The 14,978-nt window shown below is 39.7% G+C and overlaps 1 protein-coding gene and 1 pseudogene across 3 annotated transcripts in view; one reads left to right on the top strand and one right to left on the bottom strand.

The window, feature by feature from the left end:
* LRRC49 (leucine rich repeat containing 49) overlaps positions 1-14,978 on the top strand; it is a 148,543-nt gene that overhangs the window by 17,379 nt on the left and 116,186 nt on the right. For all 3 annotated transcript variants that reach the window (XM_060618130.3, XM_060618128.3, XM_060618132.3), the window contains 2 exons: positions 2,663-2,729; positions 11,211-11,354. In XM_060618130.3, the coding sequence (XP_060474113.2) occupies positions 2,663-2,729; positions 11,211-11,354 (211 nt within the window). The remainder of the gene's footprint in view (positions 1-2,662; positions 2,730-11,210; positions 11,355-14,978) is intronic.
* On the bottom strand, positions 5,630-6,205 carry LOC132668923 (ras-related C3 botulinum toxin substrate 1 pseudogene; annotated as a pseudogene).

Here is a 14,978-nt window from a genome sequence, read left to right as displayed (position 1 = left end):
TTTGTTGAAAGTTTTGTCTGTTTTCCTATTTGATAGTGTCAGCATAAGCTTGAGAAACTCCTTTAAAATACTAAAGAAAAATAAGGATAGGAAGAACAAAAGATAAGACGGGGGTGTGGCATGTGTGTGTGATAAGGGAGAGAAGGTGAACATAATTGCATTGTGAGAGTGCACAGTAGTAGGTGCACTTATCATAGATAAGTTGGATTCAATTGGTTGTGGTGATATAATTCTGGATTTGGCAATGATGTAAGATGACTGAGGTCAAATGGAGAGGGAAATTCATGAAGTTTAAATTTGCATTATGTTTACATGGGGACTCATGTGAAAACGTTGGGGTTCTGAGCAGATGGTCCAGAAGGAATTCTTGAGATGTCTTGGGAGCAAAAAGGTGGTTTTATTAAAGCACGGGGACGGGACTCGTGGGCAGAAAGAGCTGCACTGGGATTGTGAGGAGCATTTGATTATATACTTTGAAGTTGGGAGGGGGTTAGAGATAGCATAAGTCTGTGAGGAATTTTGGAAGCAAGGTTTCCAGGACCTTGAGGGGACTACCTATTCTTTAGGAAAAGGTCATTTATTACTGTCTAATAAAACCTTAGTCAGGAGACCCTTCATATGTATGTCAGGGGCCCTGTGCTTGGAGGATGATTGCTAACATATATGTTGGGGGATAGAGATAAAGGAAGTTTCCAAAGGAGTTTTTATATGTTAAAGGAGACTTATAGGATGCCGGTGTTCGAGATAATGTTAAGCTAAGATTGCCTTTTGCCCTTAGCAAAGTATTAACATCGAGGCAGTTCTGTGCCTAGAGAACAGAACTTTTGCCTTTGTTCCCCACATCAGTGATCAGCATATATGAAATTTCAAGGGATGATCCAGGTTCTGGAAACATTTAGCAATGTAGAAGTGGTTCTTTGAGGCAGTAGGTAATGACAACAGAAGTGAATAGTGATAGGCAGACGATGGTCAAGATGGATTGTATGAACTTCATTTCTACCCTTTCTTTGCCGCTGCTCCTTTCCCTCTACTGAATTATGGTAGCATGAGAAATTAGGGTCTGTAGTAGGGAAAAATAAAAGGGAAGTGGTTTTTATTTTATTTTTTTAGAACTGTCTATGGTGCGCTTGGGTGGCTTAGTCGGTTAAGCATCCAACTCTTGATTTTGGCTCAGGTCATGATCTTCCGCTTTGTGAGTTCGAGCCCTGCGTCCAGCTCTGCACCAACAGTGTGGAGCCTGCTTGATATTCTCTCTCTTTCTCTTTCTGTCCTCCCCTGCAGTGTGCACTCTCAGTCTCAAAAATAAATTAACATTTAGGAAAAAAAAAAAAAAAAGAACTGTCCTGTTGGAGGCAGTTGGACAGATAAGGTGGCCAGAAAAGATAGGCATGAGGGAGACAGTGGGTGGCCCTAATCATTAAGGAATATAAGAGGGGGCATTTTAGAGATAAAATGCTGTGTTTTTTCCTTTATAGCAAGGTTTTAGCTTTTCACAGATGGCAAATCAAAAATTCCAAATATTCACTAACTGAGCAGGTCCAAACTTACATGGCGTCTAATTTATCTCTGCAATAAACAATCCTATTATGGATACCCTTGTACATAAACCTCATCCATTTAGTTAGTATATGTTTATTTATTCATTAAACAAATATATATTGGGTTCCTACTCCGTGCCAGCCCGTTTGGAGCGTTGGGGATATAGTAGAGAATATGTCAAAGTTTCTGCCCTCTTGAAGCTCACATTTTGGTTTGAGGAAGGAGATCATAAGAAAGTAAACAAATAATATAATTTTAGGCAATCATAAATGCCATGAAGTCAATTAAAGCAGGGGAAGGAGAGAATAATGGAGACAGGCAGGGGGACTGAACCGTGCGAAGTTCTGGGGGAAGAACACTGAGGAAGAAGGAGCATCAGGGTAAATGCTCCAAGGCGTTTACAGAACGCAGAAATGAACTTGTCAGGTTAGAGCAAGAAAGCCCCTGTGGCCAGAGCAGAGAGCCTGAGCCATGGTAGGAGATAAGGCTGGAGGAAGCAGCCACAAGGGTTAGGGCCTTGAGGACTGAGGTAAGGATTTTAGATCATATTCTGAAGTAAAAAGAGCTGCCTTGAGTAAGTGCATTGTCCTAAAGTTCTTAGAAGTAGAGTTGATTTTTCATAAAGATACGACTTGTAAGCTGTCTTTGGGACTTTCCTCCAGTGGGACTGCATCTTAACATTATAATTAAATCAATGAGAAATATTTTTTTGTTTTATATATACAATTACATATACTCTCTTACTATATACAGATTTATATAGATAGGTATATCTATCATTGTTTCTATATCTGTCTACTTATCTGTAGAAAGAATAAATTTAAAATGAGTTATGCAGGGCACCTGGGTGGCTTAGTCTGTTGTCAGTGGACATGATCTCATGGTTCTTGAGTTTGAGCCCCGGGTGGGGCTCTGTGCTGACAGCTTCGAGCCTGGAGCTCTGTTTTGGTTTCTGTGTCCCCGACTCTCTGCCCCTCTCCCACTTATGCTTGTTTTCTCTCTGTCTCTCAAATAAATAAATAAATGTTAAAAAAATTTTTTAATAAAAATAAGTAACGCTCTAGCATGTTTTGATTTACAATAAATGCATCCTTATTTCTACTCTGCTTATTTTGATTTTCAGAATCAAGAAAATCTCAAATCTGGAGAACCTTAAAAGCTTAGATGTCTTGGACCTTCATGGAAATCAGGTATTGTAAAACCCTTTCGTTTTTTTCTTTTCTGAAAAAAAGTCTAGGAAATTAGGTATTATAAAAATTTTAACAATGATACTTGTGTTGAATTTTTCAAGACTACTGATTCACTGAAATTTCTAAGGTATTAAGCCTATTTATATAAGTTATGGTAATTCCATGGCAGTAAATGGCAGTTGAAACTTATAAAATATTCAGAATCCTTATATTTATGACAGTTTTTTCTTATTTATTTATTTATTTATTTATTTTTAAATTTTATTTTAGAGAGAGAGTAGGGGGAGAGGGGCAGAGGGAGAGAAAGAGAGAATCCAAAACAGGCTTCTTGCTCGGTGTGGAGCCCAACATGGGGCCCAATCCCACCACCTTGGGATCATGATCTGAGCTGAAATCAAGAGGCGGGTGCTCAACCGACTGAGCCACTCAGGCACCCCAGTCTTTTGTTATTTTTAAAATATATATTATACAACCCTAGCCCAACAACTAGAATATTACTAATGATCTTCTTCTACTTAGGTATTCCTCCTTTATTCTGAGGTCACCACTCTTCAGGATTTCACATTTATCATTCCCTTGCAGATTTTTAAAGTTGGTTTTATAACATATATGTGTGTCTAAATAATATCTTGTTTAGTAGTATTGTGTTGTAATTTTGAAAAGGTATCATACTCTATATTGGCATCTAGTATTTGCTTTTTGCATACAACATTAGCTTACTGAGATTAATCTATTTTGATTTATGAAGCTATAGTTTACTCCTTTTTGCTGTTGTGAGTTCCATGGAATGGTTACATGAAAACTATTTTCTCCGGTTTATTATTGGTAGACATTTGGGCTTTTTCCTTTTGTTTGTTTGTTTGTTTGTTTCCTTTTAGGAATAGCACTTCTATGAACATTCTTGTACGTGTTTCTTCCATGTGCCATATGTAGTCTAGGGTATATATCTAGGAATGAAACTGACAGATCAGAGATTATCTAATGTCTACCTTCAAAAGATAATATCAAATTGTTTCCCAAAGTGGTTGTAGCAGTTTATACTCCCACCAGTAATGCATAATCAATCCTGTCACTTCACGTTCTTTTCAACATTTGGAATTGTCATACTTTTTTTATGACTCAAGGATTTATGAAGTCATACATGCAAAACATACTGCTAATTGCATTAGCAAAAGGTCAATGTGAAAACACCCCACAATTCTGTAACTGTCAGTGCAGAAAATTTTGTTCTGGGGGTCGAAAGGTCCAACCTTGTATTCTTGCCAGTGGGTAAGTTGTACAGAACTTCATTAGCACGAACACAGGCTTCCAGAACCTCACAGACGTACAGGAACATGGTTAGGCAGAGCAACAGGAAGCATGTGTCCAAGGGGGTGAGGCAAAGAGGAGGCCCAACATTAGTCAAGGTACAGTGTTGGCCATTTGGCAAGATAGTGATGTTAAGAAAGTTCATAGTTTAGGATGCCTAAAAATATCAAAAACTGTATAACTGCAACGCGTGATTTTTACACCTAGTTACTACACAACTAAAGAAAGCGCTTATTGGCTTTGAATAAAGTAATAAGTAAACAGGAATGCACTTTTATTAATCTACAAAAAAAATTTCTAATGCATTATCAGGGAGATTTTATAACACAAGGAGGCTTTATTGCTCCTTAAGGGGTTCTGTAAGAAAAGCACTAAGCTAGCAACAATAGGAATGATGAGTTCAAAGATGAATTAAATGCCTGGTTTCAGGACGGATGGGAGGTCTAAGAGTAAGGAAAAGCTTAAAACACTTAGTAATAATACCAACCTTTCTTCATCATTTACTGCATTTGACAAAGATTAGTCTTTTAAAATTTTACCCGTGACACGTTTACTCAGTTTAATTATGATGTGTACAGTGTAATGTAAATTAACCTCCATATTTTGTCAGAATAACTGTCTTCATTCACTGATTGTGTCACGGGCTGCACACACCCCACACTGATGCGGCCACCACTAGAGCACACACTTCGCATCAGAGGGACACAGGAGTAAGAGGGCCGTTCAAAATCTCAGCTGAAGTGAAGACACTAAGGTTTTTTGGGGGTTTTTTTGTTTTTTGTTTTTTAATCTCACTACAAAATCAAAAAGATTGATCCAGGGCATGTGGGTGGCTCAGTCGGTTAAGCATCTGACTTCGGCTCAGGTCATGATCTCATGGTCTGTGGGTTCGGGGCGTGCTGACAGCTCAGAGCCTGGAACCTGCTTCAGATTCTGTGTCTCCCTCTCTCTCTGCCCCTCCCCCACTCACACTCTGACTCTGTCTCTCTCTCAACAATAAATAAACATTAAAAAAAACCAAAAACTCTGCCAAGGAGAAAGCTTCGTTAAAAAAAAAAAAAAAAAAAAAGATTGATCCAAAGAGTTGAGTCATTACACTCATTCCATTAGGACGCACAGTACAGTGTTAGGGAATGGACATGGGCTGATAAATTACAGGTGGTCAGATGGCAACATTTCATGAAGGGGGATGCTGTGCTGCTTTCCTGGGAGAAACTCGTTGGGAAGTGCCTGCATTTCCAAACTTGAGACAAAGGTCTTTAACGGTGCAGTGCTTAGTGTTGTCAGCCCGACAGCGTAATTTAGTTCACAAGGTATTTGGGCAACTCTTAATCTGAGCAAGAATAAGGGCTTTTGAAAAATAAGTCTTTAAGAAAGATTGCCATTTTAAGGCTATATTTTAATATCATGTCAAAGTTTGAAGGCTTACACTTTAAATGAATAAAACCTAAAAATTACCGATTGGTTCAAAATGGTTTAATGGAAAAAAAATCTGTAACAAAAACTTTGCATTGTGTGCAAAGGCTCCACCATTTTTGAGCAAAGTGGACAGTGGTTCCCAGGGGGACGGGGCAGGAGAGGGGTCTAGACATTTACAGCAGCAGGCATTTTCTTTTCCTCTTCTTGACGGGAGAGGGCAGAGAGCTGCTCAAATAACTTCATCAAACACTCTCTTGAGGTCTTGCTGCATGAAAACCAAGCACTCCAGGCATTTTCCAACATCAGTCTCCTCAGCCATGGCCAAACCCTGCTGGTAGGTGATGGGAGTCAGTTTCTTCTCCTTCAGTTTCTCAATGGTGTCTTCGTTGCCTCTGAGATCAAGTTTAGTCCCCACCAAAATGATGGGGGTGTTGGGGCAGTGATGTTGCATTTCAGGGTACCACTTTGCTCCAACATTTTCAGATGATGCAGGACTCACAAGAGAAAAGCAAATTAAGAGTACATCTGTTTGTGGATAGGATAAGGGACGTAATCTGTCATAATCTTCTTGTCCAGCTGTATCCCATAAGCCCAGATTCCCCATTTTCCATCTACCATAACATTGGCAGAGTGGTTTTCAAAGACACTGGGGACAATAGTCCAGGAAATGCATTGGCCATGTAACCCATCAGGAGGCAGGGTTTGTGGGCAGCTCCGTCTCCCACCACCACATACTCTATGGCCTGCATCTGGGCTGCTTACTGGACTGGGGTGGCAGCAGGGTGTAGATGCAAGGAGCGGTGGGCTTGGGGCACAGGGAGTGGCAGAGCATGGGGTGTCGGGGCCGCTGTCCACACCACCTCACTCTCTGCTGGTGGGAAGCCAGAGCCCAGCAGCGGCCACCACTCAAAGCTCTGGACTTGTCCTACTTCTTATTTTTTGCCATTAGAATTTACATAAAGTGGTATCTCTTTGTGGTTTTGATTTCCATTTCCCTGATTACTCTATAATCTGGACTATTCTCTTCAGTTATTTTGTCTGCCTCTGCGTCTGTCTGCTTGAATTCCTCTATCTGGTTTGTTTTGTCTCCCCACTCCCCTTCTTCTCTCTCAGCGCATCTTGGCTGTTTTTTAGTCTTTTGCTTTTCCATTGAAATTTTTGTCTTTGAAATGTGGGTATTTATTTATAAACAGCTACATGAGCTACATACTCATGCAGAAGGTGAAGCCTCTCTTGAGGTGGTGACTATACATTCTGGGATGATCCATGAGTCCCTGCTTGTTGATGAACAGGATCTGTCACTGCCACCTGCAGTTGGTCAAGTACAAACTTCAGCATGATCTCTCTAGGCTTTCTGTCAGCTGTTAGTCTCCATCGTTTTGTTGAAAAGCTAATGTAATGAATGAAAACCTTGACAGATCTAGATGGACCACATCTGCTAGGTTCCAAACTAACCCTGCCCCGTCTGTGTGTCTTCTGTGTGCGCACAGAGTGGGAAGAATGTTGGCCTGAGAACTGCCCAGCTCTACGGGCTGGTTAGCATCACTCTAGCAGGGGAGAAGTTAGTTACCCAATTAGGTGGTGATGGAATGGGAAGAAGAATGAAGGGGTTTTGTCGGTAAAAGACTATCATATGCAAAGGCACCGAGACTGAAAACTACATAGTTATTTTTTACTGCTAGAGAGTTTAGCATGTGTTGAAGAGTGGTGAGGAATGAGGCGAGAGTGGCAGGTAAAGGCTGGACCACGGAGGGCTTTGTATGCTGCACTACAGAATTGCCCTTCCATCTTTCAGCCCCCTGTTTCTTTTTTTTTTTTAATTTTTTTTTCCAACGTTTTTTATTTATTTTTGGGACAGAGAGAGACAGAGCATGAACGGGGGAGGGGCAGAGAGAGAGGGAGACACAGAATCGGAAACAGGCTCCAGGCTCCGAGCCATCAGCCCAGAGCCTGACGCGGGGCTCAAACTCACGGACCGTGAGATCGTGACCTGGCTGAAGTCGGACGCTTAACCGACTGCGCCACCCAGGCGCCCCTCAGCCCCCTGTTTCTAAAACTATTCCTAACTAACTGAAACATTTTGTGGTAGCAATATTTTAAGGTTTATTTAAAAATGTATATGTGAGAATTAAACATATTTTTGTAGTTTTCACATTATAATACACCTTTAAGAATTCATTGGGCATTACCAAAGATCTGTGAGAGGACCTGATAAATGAATAACATACCACCTGATCATATGTAATGTGTAGGAATTATTTACCAACCATTATGCTGATGAAACACGCTCATTCCTTGTTAGCTGACCTGTGTGATGTCATATAATTTCAGCATCGTGTTTGTAATATTCCATGTATTAAGAGTAAACATTTGTAACATACAAATTGTTTCTCAAGGCTCTATAACTATAAGAAGGAAGGTGTTTTTTTTTTAAGTTTATTTGTTTTGAGAGAGAGAGGCAGAGGGGACGGGGAGAGAGAGAGAGAGAGAGAGAGAGAGAGAGAGAGAATTCCCAGCAGGCTCTGCACTGTGCAGAGCCTGACGCAGAGCTTGAACTCACAAACTGTGAGATCATGATCTGAGCTGAAATCAAGAGTCAAACATTTAACCAACTGAACCACCCAAGTGCCCTAAGAAGGAAGTTTTAAATGAGAATCGAGTCTTATTTGAAAATATCCAAATGCAATAAGCAGAAATTTGGAATATTCCAAAGTGAAGACAGCCTTGGTTGACCTTAGGTTTCTAAAAAATCTGGAGATAGAATATTCAAGGTGAAATGTCCAATTAAAAAAAAAAATAGCATCAGGTAGTTAAAAAGCTAAAAGAAAATTAAGTAAATATTTTTTGTTTTTTGAATTTCGTTTTGTTAGAAATAAAAATAATACTTGGTATGCACTGTGAAATAAAACATAATTGGTTTATGGATGTGAAAATGTTCTGAGTAATGATAACAGTGTTCAAGAAATAGGTTTTGGGGATGGAATGAGTTGGAGAAAAGTGAAAGTGGAGACAGAATGGTTGAGAGGCCAGTCTAATAGTCTTTGTGAAAAGGGATGGCAGTTTGATCTGAAGTAGTAGCAATAGTGATATAAGGGGGCAGATTAATAGAAACATCAAGATTTAGCAATTGATTATATGTGAATGGTGAAGAATACAGAGGAATCTGGGAGGTTGACTCTTGATTTCTGACCTGGATTTTTTTTGGTCTTCAGAACTTGTCCTCTCGGTAAATGCTTGCTTTAACATGGACACTAATATGCTTCAGGAAGAATCTGTTCCTTCGATGCCATCTCTTCCTTTAGGGACAGCTTGCCCTTTCTGTGATTGCTTGCCCGAAAACAGACATTGCCCTTTCAGCACTGCTGAATAGGAAGGTTGTCTTTATCCAGACAGAGCAGTCTGGGCTACTGTTATACACGAAGACGAGATGAGAATCTAGCCTTCCTAGATGTAACAGGAAGCCCTGGAGTCTGTCTGGAGGCCCTCTCTCTGATCAGTATGACCCACGACTGGGCTTTCCAACATTCCCATCATTTCTTCTTCTTGCTGTGAACTTCATTAACTAATCAAGAGGTCTGCTCTCACCCTACACCGTCTTTTGCCTGAAATTTCTGTCTTTCCTCAAATGCTTGTGACTTTGTCCATGGCTGCACTGCGTAACAGGCTCCATCAGAGATGTTGCACATGATTCTGTTGCACATGGCCTAACTGATTGCAAACCAAAAAGCTGAACGGTATCCCCACTGATTTTTTTAAATCACAGCCTGATACCTATATTTTAGAATTAATAATGTTCCTTTTCAGAGTTACCAAAGAAAATAAAAGGTAACTCTGCACTGTAAGCATTCTAATTATAAGTCCCACCAGGACCAAGGAGTTAGAGAAAAGTGGTTTTCTAAAAGAAATGCCCCAGGATTATTAGCAAGAGGGGGAAGACATCTTTTGCATATCATATAACAGTTGTGCCCCTTCATTCTCTAGATCTTTCCTGAGCTCAGGAAAGTTTTATTTTATATATTTAAATATTGCTTTTCCATTTGTGTTTGTTACTTCTATACTGTTTGTCTTCCATATCCCCGTATTACCTTTTATTCTTCATATCTCCATTTTCCCTTAGTATTTTAGGAGAATTTCTCAAGCTCATGGTGACCTTACTGATTTTGTACAGCGTCTATTTTGCTTTTTGCTGATTCCATACATTTCATTTTTTAAATTTCAGTTTATTTATTTTGAGAGAGAGAGAGTGTGTGAGCATGAGCATGGGAGGAGCAGAGAGAGAGGAAGAGAGACGATCCCAAGCAGGCTCTGTGCTGTCAGCTGATAGCACAGAGCCCAGTGCGGGGCTTGAGCCCATGAACCATGAGATCATGACTTGAGCTGAAATCAAGAGTCAGACTCGCTTAACCATCTGAGCACCCAGACACCCCAGATTACATACATTTCAAATTCTGTCATCTGTTTAGTTTTGAGATGCTTTTGTCCACATTTAATTGTACAGTTCTGTCATCTACAAATACTGATAACCTTGTTTCTTCTTTTACAATTTTCATTTACTTTCATTTTATATTAGTTAGACCAAAAATCTTAGGACAAATTTTAAAACATCCTCAGATGTCCCCTTTGTATATTACTGAATTTATAATAAACATAGTTAGGTTTTCCCTTTTGAACCTAGATGGAATCTGGATGGTATTTCTTGAATGTAAGGGAAGGTCCAATAACAACATACAAACTGGATTATAAATCTAAGAAGAAGTTCTTTTAGCCAACATCTGCTTTGAAGTGTTAAATAAAAAATTGCAAATAATACTGGGAGGACAGTACACATGAGAAAATTAATCTCTAGTGATTGTGAATTTTTTTTTTTTTTAATGTTTGGAAGAAAAGCGTTATGTGTATGACTCATTGTTAACTTAAGTACATGACGGTAAAAAGTTTACGAAGTCCCCCGCAAGGACCCCCACCTCTGTGTCCTACAGAAACATTGTGCTGTGCTTGCTGTATTACACTAGTGGGGCTTCAAATCACATTGTGCTCTCACCACTTCATGAGTAAGCTTTCCCTTACCCTACCTTACTGTGCTCAGAACTCCTCTGCCGCGGGCCAGTGCTCATGAGTATGTGCCTGTTCCACGACTCAAGTCCTCTTGTGCTAAACGCTTCACATCCATCATCGTGCACTCTGGCCAAACATTATCTGTCTCCTCTCTTAAGCACTTCCACCCTCACCCTCCACTGGGGATCCTAGTTCCTTGTATCTTTTCCATTTAGACTCTTGACAGGCTTTCAGGATCCTGCAGTATTGGTGGGAGACACAAGGGGGGCGTGGTGGCATTCCTTCTCCCTGCCTTTTCTCTCAGAGGGCTGGCTTGCGTGGTCAAAACACTGTGAGCTTCTGCTGTGGGCTCAGAGTAATTGTTTATTTGGCAACTAGTATGTATACTTCACCTTTATCTGGACCCGGCACAGTATTGGGCAACGAGAGATGCCCCCAAGGATGGACTTGTTGGTTATTTGATAAAATTTACTTCAAATATTTACTATGGCCAAATTATAAAATCTGTTCCTTTAGTTAAGTTTTGCAAGTTAAAAGACTTCTTATTATCCACAACAGAGGAAATTGGAAGTAGATTTTTAAATGTCTTCATGTAAATGTGTCCTTGAATCCAGTGACTATATTTTATTTTTAGGGTTTTTATAACATGCATATCCATGATTTATGCCTGCTATTCATCATTTTCTCATTTTTTAACAGATTACCAGAATCGAAAATGTTAGTCATTTGTGTGATTTGAGAGTTTTAAATCTTGCTAGGAACCTTTTAAGTCACGTTGATAATCTTAATGGGCTGGATTCACTAACTGAACTTAACCTGCGACACAATCAGATCACTTTTGTGGTGAGTATTAACATGGAATCGATATATGATTTCTGGCTTTTCTTTTAAGGAATATGCTAAATGTTATGGCATTATGCAAAGTAAGAATCTACAGTAATTTCATTCTTTTCTGAGTTTCATTGTGGATATAATTATTAAGCTCTATGTTTTGATTTGGAAGTGTGAAGGTGTTTTTCACTTTAAAAGATAAATGTAAAGATAATAGAAGTATTATCAATAAATGAATTAGCTAATTTAAATGGATACTGAATTCTTTCCTGTTTTATCATGGGTACAGAATTAACAAGGAAGGAGGTTATTGGTGACTTAAAGTTGATAAATGGTTGTACCAGGAGGAAAAAGACACAGAGGGGAGAGGCTGTGGGCTGTGAAGATGCGCATAAATATATCTTTTGCGGTGTTGAAAGAGGCAGCCTGGTGTAGTGGAAAAAGCATTGCATAGGGCATCAGAGACCCCCTTCTAGTCACAGCATCATCTCTCATTAGTTGTGTGACCTTGGGTAAATCCTTAACTCTATAAGCATCAGTTTACTTTTCTCTAAAAGGAGGGCATTGGGTTAGATTCTTTCCAGGATCCTTTTTAGCTTGTTGAATCTGAAGAAAGACATAAGGGTGGTCAAGAACTGGCATGTGAGCAGGAGGAAACAAGTTAGCATTGTGGGGGCAAAACTGCAGAAAGGCAACTCCAAGGGCACCTGGGTGGCTCAGTCGGTTGGGTGTCCGACTTCAGCTCCGGTCATGATATCATGGTTCATGAGTTCGAGCTCCGCGTCCGGCTCTGTGCTGACAGCTCAGAGCCTGGAGCCTGCTTTGGATTCTGTGTCTCCTTCTCTCTCTACCCCTCACCTGCTTGTGCTCTGTCTCTCTCTCTCTCTCTTTCAAAAATAAATAAACGTTTTAAAAAATTAAAAAAAAAACCAGAAAGGCAACTCTGGAACTCTGCAGGTGAACTTTGTTAGATTTATAGCTTTACTCGAGTTCAGCAACGAAGTAACAGCCTGATGCTCAGGTATTTTGTACTTGTGCAAATGTGAGAAGCACTAGACATAGGGATTTTGGCTGTATGATGTGGTACAGGCCAAGAAGACTTCTAATGATTTATAGAAACATTTGTTTTTTTAACAAGCTTCCTTTCTTTTACATGCAATAGAAAAATATTAGGTTCTCTCAGGATGTCACTCAAGCACTTTTAAAGGCACAATCTTTTAACTTTTTGAGACATTGAGTTCCTTACTAAGTAATTAAGTGTAATGTAAATGGTACACTTGGAAAGGTTGGGGGACAGATGATGCCTTATCTCTAGGCCTCCTTGTACAGTACAGATTGGTTTCATTTTGAAGTTTTACCAGAAAATATGAGCTCAGTAATAGTCAAATCTTCTAGGAGGTTGGGATAATTTCAAAACCTTTTCCAAGACATGGATTTATTCCAGAACCTCTAAATTCTGTCAGCCCCTCCCCAGATTGAATTTAAATATTGGAAATGGCTTGTTTATTTCAAAAGACATCCAGATTGAGTTAATCTGTTACACTGCTGAGTGTCTAGGAACTGCTCAGGCTGGACTTGATCTGTCCTCAGGACATTGGGTGTGGTAAGAATCCAAAAGGCTTTGGTAGAGTGGGGCACAGACATCTATTGACTTTTGCATATTCCTTTCTATGTTCTGTCTTTCATTTGGAAAGTACATAATGCATATCCAGGAAATTGCTTACTGAATTTCCCAGTGAGTATTACGTCTGATCATTACTATTATGGCTTAGGTAGCAATGTCTATGGAAAAGGAAATTGTTTTCATTTATGAAAGTTAAAAAGATTTAATAAGTATTATGCTTATGGTATTATCATGATAATAAGTAGCATGCATATTAATTTATAGGAAATTGTGAATATACATGTAAGGATAAGTAAGACACTGGGTCTAACTTTTGTTTGTTTCTTTTACAAAGCATCCTTTCCTAAAACAGCCAAGAGACTTTTTAAGTCTGAGGATTTTTTTTTTTTTCCAGTATCTTCATTTCTCTAGGGTCAGTTATCACCCTTATATTTTTGCTTTTTTTTCTCTTTCATGGTTTTGATTTTCCTCGGTGGCTGGTAATCTTTAAATGAAGGACCGTGTTCGGTAGTAGCTGGGTCTCCTGCGGAGCTGAATGGGTCTTTTTAACTCTAAGATCTCTCCCTAGAATGATCACTGAATTTGTGTAAGTTGTCGAATCCCACACATTGGCAGGCTTCCCTTTAGTGAGTGGAAGGGAAAAGGGAGGCTCACACTGTAATTGCCAAAATAAGAGAACGACTATTTGGGGGTATAGAAGGACTTTACTATCTTTTGTGCCAAGTCAAATGCCATTCCCCCCCCACCCCGCCGCTGGGTCTAATGTAGCAGTTATTAACCATCTCCCTGGATCAAACACCCACACTGTCCATCTGTCTTTGACAGATACTCTGTTTTGTTTAAAGAACAGACCGTGAGGCTCCAGCTGAGTGTTTCTCCAGCCAGCTGCTCTGTTCATTGCCTGTGTGTGTGTGCATGGCAGGGGTGGGCGTGGGCTGAGGGTGGGGTAGGTTTGTTGGTGCTCCCTGATAGATCCTATCTGCTTTCCAGCTTCCTGAAATTCATCAGAAATGTGGATCTCTTAATGAAGACTCTTGGCTTTATCATTTCCATGGAGTTATTCATTTTGTGTATTTTTGTTGCTTTGCCCATTGACTTTTGTAGAAGAGATGAAGCATGTTATTACCTATTTCACTATCTTGTCAGAAAACTCTGATGTTTTTGATGTAGAAAAGTTTTTGTTTGTTGGTTTATTCTGGCTAAAGTCACTGATCTTTTTCTGGGAGATTTTATAAATTTCAAACCAAATGTCTTTTTTGTTTATATATCTTTCCCTTTTAAAAAATTGTGGGACACCTGGGTGACTCAGTCGGTTAAGCGGCCGACTTTGGCTCAGGTCATGATCTCATGGTTTGTAGGTTTGAGCCCTGCATCGGGCTCTGTGCTGACAACTCAGAGCCTGGAGCCCGCTTCAGATTCTGTGTCCCCTCTCTTTTTGCCCCTCTCCTGCTCACGCTCTGTCTCTGTCTCTCAAAAAATGAATAAATGTTAAAAAAAATTTTTTTTAATTATAAAATGATACAGACGTTCTGAAAAGAATGGGAAATAATATTACCAATATGTGTAGATCGACCAATCAACTTAATGAATAAAAATCTTTTAAATATAGTTAAGGCCCAATGTGTAAGCCTCCCCATCCTATTTCCTCCCTCCTTTGCAGAGGTAACCACAGTTCTGTGTCTGGTGTTCATGGAACGAATTCTTTTCCACATATGTATGCACTTATCCCTAAATAATATCAAGTTGTTGTTTTGCATGCTTTTAAATGTTGTATAAATGGCATCATCATACTATGCACATTTTTAAGTTGCTTTTATTTATTTATTTTTATTAAAAAAATTTTTTTAGTGTTTATTTTTGACAGAGAGAGAGAGAGAGAGAGAGAGCGAGCGCGTGCGCGCATGAGTGGGGGAGGGGCAGAGAGAGAGAGGGAGACACAGAATCCGAAGCAGGCCCCAGACTGCAAGCTGTCAGCCCAGAGCCCGACACAGGGCTCGAACTCACGGACCATG

The sequence above is a fragment of the Panthera onca genome, chromosome B3 (assembly GCF_046562875.1).
Source record: "Panthera onca isolate mPanOnc1 chromosome B3, mPanOnc1 haplotype 2, whole genome shotgun sequence".
In the NCBI taxonomy this organism is placed as follows: Eukaryota; Metazoa; Chordata; class Mammalia; order Carnivora; family Felidae; genus Panthera; species Panthera onca.
This window is presented reverse-complemented; position numbering and strand designations above follow the sequence as displayed.